This window comes from Lycium ferocissimum, chromosome 4, assembly GCF_029784015.1.
Source record: "Lycium ferocissimum isolate CSIRO_LF1 chromosome 4, AGI_CSIRO_Lferr_CH_V1, whole genome shotgun sequence".
In the NCBI taxonomy this organism is placed as follows: domain Eukaryota; kingdom Viridiplantae; phylum Streptophyta; class Magnoliopsida; order Solanales; family Solanaceae; genus Lycium; species Lycium ferocissimum.
In genome coordinates, this window is record NC_081345.1 from 30002117 (window position 1) to 30010075 (window position 7959).

The 7959-nt window shown below is 33.6% G+C and overlaps 1 protein-coding gene across 1 annotated transcript; it reads right to left on the reverse strand.

Annotated features, from left to right (window-relative positions):
- Positions 1–1772: 1772 nt before the first annotated feature.
- On the reverse strand, positions 1773–2147 carry LOC132053919 (putative leucine-rich repeat receptor-like protein kinase At2g19210). The gene has a single exon (XM_059446012.1). It carries the CDS (start codon positions 2145–2147, stop codon positions 1773–1775), a length of 375 nt encoding a protein of 124 aa, XP_059301995.1.
- Positions 2148–7959: the final 5812 nt, after the last annotated feature.

Here is a 7959-nt window from a genome sequence, read left to right on the forward strand (position 1 = left end):
CTATGTGAGTCAAGTACGGAAACTGTGGCAGGTGTTCTTTGAGTGTCCTTTTTCCCAGCAGTGCTTGCAAGATACATTGAACTGGCTAGGAAAAGGGATCATAAAGAGAATCTACATGGATTTGGAAGAGAATAACTTGGAGCACAAAAGGAAGAGGTTGCAGAGAATTGGCTATAGCTGCTTTGGCAGCATTGATATATCGAATATGGAAGGCACGTAACAGTGCCTTATGGGAGCACAAAGTTGTACAACTAGCACTAGTAGCTGCCCTGTCAAGCTTGAATGCACGTATAGGAGGGAAATCTTTTTACAAAGGAAGCAAAACAGTATAGCAAAAGCATGGATAGATACTATACTTAGCTAGAGTATAATCTTACTTTCACGTATAGAGGATTAGAATAAGTAGCAGCAGGGAGTTTGTTGTTTATTTCACTACATTGTAACTGTTCGTGGAGATCAATAAAAAAAAAAAAATCACCGAAAAAGAAGAAAGAAGGAAATTTTTCTGTAAGGTTGGAGCTTGATAAACACTCAACCCGTTATGAAAAAATATCTATTAGAGCTTTGACTATTAGCTATTGTCTGCATCCTTTGCTGAGCTCTCACCAAGTGAAAATTGGCAAGCTGGAACTTGAGCTCCCTAACCAACAAGAGATCCTCAATGAAATCAGAATCAACATTCCCAGATAGTTATGGTAATTAGTTTTGGGGGGGGGGGGGGGGGGATGGTTAATCATATAGAAGCTTAAAGGAGTAGCATAATGAAAGGTGGAATTATACCACCATTTAGCTAAGGGAAGGAAGTTGGACCAATCCTATGGAGAGTGATCAGTGCAGAAACACCTGAGGTAAGTTTTAAGACATCTGTTAAGCACCTCAATCTGGCCATCAATCTGAGGGTTGTAGGTAGTGGAAATCTGAACTCTCTAGTGTGATAAAAATTCTTACCAAAAAGAACTGATATAGATGGAGTCCCTATCACTGATGATGATAGTAGTTGGATGCCCACGTACGGTAATTAAAAGTATGATTCAGGAATGTAAGTGCTAAAGTTCAAGCACAATAAGGACGAGCCAGGCCTATAAAGTGACCATATTTGGTAAACCTGTCACGCAAATAACAAATTACTTTTTTGATTTGAGCAAGCCTTCTATAAAATTAAACTCAAACTCATTTCAATTTACAAGGCAAGGAGGGAAAAAAGGGCAAGATATACATCTGATAGGTCGGCCAAATATATATCACTACAAGAAAAACTATATTTGGCAACAAATTTTTTTTTTGTTGCCATAGATTGATTATTGTTGCAAAAAGTACTTTTAGCAACAAAAAAAAATATTTTGTTGCATGAACTTTTTCCCAACTACCGTTTATTGCAACAACGCGGGTAACAACTTTTTTTTTTTTTTGTTGCCAAAAGTACTTTTTGCAACAATAATAATTTTATGGTAAAAAAATTAGATTTTTAGCAACAAAAAAATCATTTGCCAACAATAAAAATAAGTTGTTGCCAAATGTAAAATTTTTTGTTGCATTTCTATACTTTCTTGTAGTGATAATTATATCCACTAGCAAATATACATAAATTAACACTATTATTTTGGGTATATTATACATCTGCCGATAGCCAAATATATTATACTTATATTATACATCTGTTGGCTATTATTTTGGATGATGGTTATACAAAATCAAAATCACCCATAAGAACTAGCCCTAGTTAAAATTCTCCATCTCAGGTTTAGATTTCCTTGATGAAAAATTCCTTTATTTCACTCCACACCACAAATGAAGAGTTGATATATTTTCTTGTTGTCCTGCTTTATCTCTTTATAAACTTCGACAGCATTAATGGGTGGCGGAAGAGTTGATGTCACAGTTTTATTAATGACAACATGGTACCTCTCGACACCAGATCCCGGAGACACTGTGTACACCATCGACGTCAACAAATAGTTGGGAGACATAGGTCCATAAAAGAGGTTATCATTAGCATAAATGTTGAATCCCCTTGTTTGTGTCACTGGCAATTCGACCACTTCGGCGAAGTACATGTATATGTAAAACCTATCTGTGATTTTATCAGCGTTCCAGTAAAAGGACACCGAGTCGTCGGTCGAGGTCAACGGATCCGGTGTCACAGCCATGCTCAGCACCACTGACGGTACTCGGTAAAGGGTGTCAATTAATATGTTTTGTGTTGTATTAATAGTGACCGTTTTCTCAAAAGAAAATGGCATCCAAATTCTATCGTATGCATCATAGCTATACCTGTGTATGGAGAGAAAACAAACAATTGTTAACGAATGCATCCATCTTGATAGTAAAAAGACAAGTATGTATAGTAACTATACAAAAAATTTATGGGAGGACCAAAGTAAGTAAAATCAGTTTAATTTTTTATACACACAAAATTTGAAAATAATTTAATATTATATATCAACTCATTTAAAAAGTAAATTATAATTCACTTTGTATTACAAGTTCGGGTTGATATTCTGCAAAAGATGGGAAGTGATCTATTACAGCATGTAAAATTACACCAATAGTGTAAACATTTAAGTTATACATATTGTTAGTGTATATACTACCAACTGCTGGTAAGTCTCCATAAAATGATGTAATTCAATACGAAATCTTATCATTCAATATTTATTCTTGAATAATTTTTTATTTAATACTTTTGTATGTTGTTGTTGTTGTTAAAGGCCGCAACGGTATAAGTTATATATTTATGTCACAACACTATATTAGATCTTAATATAGCATACGAAAATCTTGATCTTGTAAACCTAAAGAGATTGAATAAACGTACCTAAAGTAGTGATTGGTTAAGGAGCCGAAGTTGAGGACGTACGAAAAGTTTCAATGATCTACTTATAGTAGCGTACATGGTAATATTGAAAGGCCTCAACTCTAAGGCTGAAATAAAAGGAATTGTCGTGTCTGTCTTGCGCAGGGCGACCCACGTTGTATCAAGTGGGATCAATTGAACCCACTTCGTCCGGAAATTATACTTGTATGTATATTGGAAATTTGGTTGAAAACAGAATTTTTCAATAGAATGTTATGTTGAACCCACTTGAACGAAGCCACAAATTCTCCGGCGAGATGGTAAGCGGTTCAAAAGGCATCTTAAGATAGAGAGTTCGACCCGCTTATCTACGTTTTTATGCATTTTGTTGGTTATTTGTGGTTTGCACGTGAGGGTCCTTCCTTTCTAATTTCTACCATGTACTAAATCTCTTCTTTCTATTTACTACTTTGTAAATGTATGTATTCTACTAGCTCTCTTTACTCTCCTTTAATAAGATTTATTCTAAAGTCCATTTTACTTTTTTTTAAAAAGGTAAAACTTGGGGTGATTTTATTTCTTTCTTTCATAGGTTTGGTTCTTTTTAGTTTAGTTTATGTTGGAATTGTATAGTTTGGTTAGATTGAAATTTCCAATTTAGTTTATTAGCTATTTTTATTTAATTTTTTGTGCATCTATCAATTATCAGTTTAGTTAAAATATGCATGTGTCATTTATGAAACTATTTACCTTTTTATTATTTTTGTGAATTACAGCTTTTCCATTTATAAACAAGATATATTTTAGGTAAGTTCTTGGAGTTTAAGAAAATTTTATATTTGTTATGAAATTTTTTTCTAAAGTTTAAAAGGTTGTTTATTTTTATTGAGGTAAAAATTATTAAATTAAATAGACAAACTACAATTCTTTACATTAAAGTAAATAGAGTTTTACTTTTTTTTTTTTTTTTGCCTGTTTTTAATTTTTGCCCTTTATAAGAAGGTGTGTTAGTAGTTTTAGAAGCTTTTCTTATTTTTTGCTACCGTTTTTAAGGAAAGACATATCTTTGTCAAGTTATGAAAATAAGAAGAAAGGAAGTGTTGCACGTAAATTTTATTTGTCCTGCTCAACATCAACTGATATTGATGTCTTCGATTGAACCCAGTTGTCAAAATTCTAGGTCCGCCACTGCAGTCTTAACAAGGCAAACAGTTATGTAGTCAGTGGAAGGGGTGTGTATAATTTCCTTCCTAATTGGTATAGAAGCATTAGATATTATGACTGTGTTGACACCCAATTTTGTCCCACCTTCAATAAATATTTATTTACATTTATAGTATTTTTGGCAATTTAAGAAATGATTATTTGTATTTTTACTATAATTATTGGATTTTCTACCGACGTTTCATTATTCCATTACAGTCACTAGCGGTCATTATTTTTATCCTTATTGCTACTATTATTATTATTATTATTATTATATTTATTATTATTATGATTGTTTTGTTATTATTATTATTATCAGTATTATTATAATTCGCGTTATAATCATTTCAGCATTTTTACCATCGTATGCACACGCACTGCATTTATTTCTGCGCAGTTAAATAATAGTGTTTATTTACTATTGGATTTCAAATATATTATCGCACGGCTATTGCGACGTCATTTTATTTTATCTGAGTACTAATAAATACATACTTTTATATAAGATAATATTTTAACACACGTTAGCATCTAATTAATTTAAATGGGTCTTTCATTTAAATTCAGGAGCCAAGTTATGCAGCCCATATTTTTAATTCATCCAGCCCATCATTTAACCCAATACCCGGCCCACTACATGTTCTACCCGACCCGGCCCATACCTCTTTTCCTAAAACAAAACATAATGATCCATCACCCTTTCAGCCGCCTACCCCCGCCCCCACGCGCCCTTCTCTCTATTCTCTCTTCTCTTTCGTCTCCCCTGTTCTCTCTCTCTTCCCTCCTCTCTCCTCACCGCATCCCCCCTCAACGAAATAGCAAAATCGTCAGCCCCTCGCTCCCACAATAATATTGCATGGCTGATTTGGGAAAAAAGATTAATGCTTCGTACCCCCCAAAACAGTCAACGTTTGAATCGCCGTTTTTTTCGTTTTCTTCTTTCCTTTCTGGGCGTGCTTCTCGAGAAATTTTAATGGACTTCGTCCGTTTGTGAGGCGAATCTTGCTTTATCAGTTCCTTTTTATTTTCGGGTACAAAGATTTTATGAGTGTTGTCTTCTTCTTCATTTCTTCTGATCAAGATCTGAAATCTGAGCGTTTTAATTTGAACGTTGTTGACCAGAAAACCCCACCCAAAGTTTCAAACCTCAGCCCAAACCCTAATCTTTGGCCTATAAATAATCATTTTCGGAATTGTAAAAGGGGTTTTTTTTTTGGAGCCGTAGCAATTCCCCCAGAAATCAAAGTCTGAAAACTCCTAAAAGAAGAGTTCGCTAGCCGCTTAAAATTCCCCTTTAAAATATTAATTGTCAATTTTCCGAATATCGTTTTAAAATGCCAAGTCCTGTTCTGTTTTATTTTTGAGTGTTCGTTTGAGTCCGAGCAATATAAGTTCGAGTTTTGAAGTGTTTCGAGGTATATCGGAAGCTCGAGCCTCAGTTCGCCGCACCCGAAGAAGGTAACCTCCTTCCCCTTTTAATTTTTTGTAGCTTTTCCCCGCTTAAATGTTAATTATGTGCTTAGTTTAGTTAATTATGTGATTAGCATGCTCATTATTTAAGCTTTATTAAATAGGTGTTTAATTATGTGTCAGTTTTAGCATCAGGTATTTTAACTAGTATGTTAGTTTTAAAATTCTTGTTGTGTAGTTCATATATGATCAGTATATAGTTCGTATTATTGCCTTAAGTAATTGATTTGTAATCCCGTTGCTTAAATTTTCTAGATTTAACCACACGGCTGATTAGTTTAATGATGGTATTTGATCAGATTCAGTATGCATGTATTAAATATTAGCCTTGTTTAAAGTTTGTGTGTTTATGTGAGCTTAGAAATATGTAAAGAACATGTCAATCCTGTTTTCCCCATATGGTATCATCAGTCTAAAACCTGATTCAGTATGTGAGTAGGTAGTTTGGTGGATATTGTGCGCTTTTGGCTCCTGTTTGGTATATTCTTAATCAAGAAAACTCTGTGTAATTCTATTTCTCTATCCTCTTTTTAGTTCTCTTCCCTTTAATCATTTCAATTCGATTCTACTTATCTAGTATTAATTTGGTTTGATTTTGTGAGATTATTTTTAGCTTTACGTTGGCTCTGGTGTAGTCTATTTATAGTATTTTAGCATTCTTTGGTTGTTTAGATGGCTAAGCTTAATTGGAGTCGTTCATGTCTGACTCTCGACTGTTAGTCACTTATGAAAAGATTATTATGTTGCCCTCTTTTTAAATTTTTAGAATAGGCTTAAAGTGGTAGTGATGGATTAAATTAGTTTGTAAAAGATATTATCTGCCCTATTTTTGTCACTTGTTTATGAAGCTAGAAAATATGCCAAGTGTTTATACTACAATAAGAATCACCCTGAGTTCTCTCTCTCTCTTTTTTTTTTTTTTTTTTTTTTTGGGAAAATATGATTCCATATGTTAGCTTAGTTAATTATTTGGGAAAAAGGTCAATCTATGCCCTGTTGAGTTTCTGTTTGTTTTTTTTCAAAAAAACTTTATCATCTCAAAGCTGCAAAATTGTATATGTCATAAAAAGGGTTCTGTTCTTGTTATGTGGGATTAGATAGGAGTTGGTTTGTTTAATGTTTAGTGTAAGAACTGATTTAGGAAATAAAGTCGCACTCATTGCCTAAATATCCTTAACGACAGATTTTGTTTCAGCAATCAAGTGCTTGTTAAAAGAATAGAAAGTTGAGAGAATCATGCGGTCAATGCTTTGGAGGTGATAAATGATTTGAATAGACTCTTAGAAGCCGTTGATTTCTAAAATCGAGCTCTTTTTCTTACTTGAACTCGCTTGTATGTTTTGTTGTCTTCCCGTAAAGATACCGTTGAAGTTTTAGTACTTTTTTCTTATTATTTGAAATAGGGAGAGATCTGTTTTGATCAATTACTCTTGGTTTAGGGTGTTGTTGGATCTTTAGTTTGTTTCAATTTAGCTAACTTGTGAAAAGAATATGTCATTTTTGCAAAGAAGCTCAAAGTTTCGTTGGTAGATCGCTTAAAAGTAAAACTTGTTTGAATATGGATGAGGAGATTATGTCCGGCTCTTGTTTTGAATTAGTTTGAAGAGATTAAGTGATTATAGTTTAAATGTCCTAAAATAGGAATGACAATATTGTGTAGAATACTTATGGGAGATGATCACTTAGTGTGTATGCTTAAGTATCAGAAAAGATTTAAGACCTTGCTCTATGCATGATTACTTACATTTAACTTGAATTGCCTAAAACCTATGACTCGCTATTTTATTCAATGTCATGGTTGCATCTCTCCCCCTTCCCTTGGTAGTTTTTACGTTCACGAGCATCTAATATATAACATGATTAAATGTGAATCACCTTTTATGCACATCCGTTAGCGTTCCGAGTATCAGGCTCCTCTGCGGAGTTCGTCTTGTATATCTTAAGATAATGTCATGGCATGTCAAATAAATTCAAACTTTGTCCACCTGAGTCCGAGTATTGATTTGTGCTAAATATACATGAGATATTTGAATATACAATATATATACATAATCTATTGAATTGTCTTAAGTTTACATTTTATATATTTGACTTTTTCATTGATTAGATATTAATCTTTTTCTTTCATTTTTTGCATGACTACCGCATACTTGGTCAGGGACTCGTTCCCTCTAGCATTCGGTGTTGAATTTAAAGCCCAACATAACATTCTCGACCATTTCCTTATCTGGCACCAGTCCAAATAAAAAAAAAAAGCGAAAATCAACAATAAAAGCCCGACAAAGGGTGCCAGATATAATCTTCACGGGCAAAGCCCATCTAGCAAATAGGGGCCCCAAAATGGGCCGAACCCATTTCAATAGTAGCCGATTCTGATTGCATGCAACCTTGCTTTTAAAAAAATGGCCGTTTATATTATCTTCCTCATTTTATCTTGCAGTATTTAAATTTTGCAACTAACTCTTTGTTTGTTCTACTAGCTTAAAAAT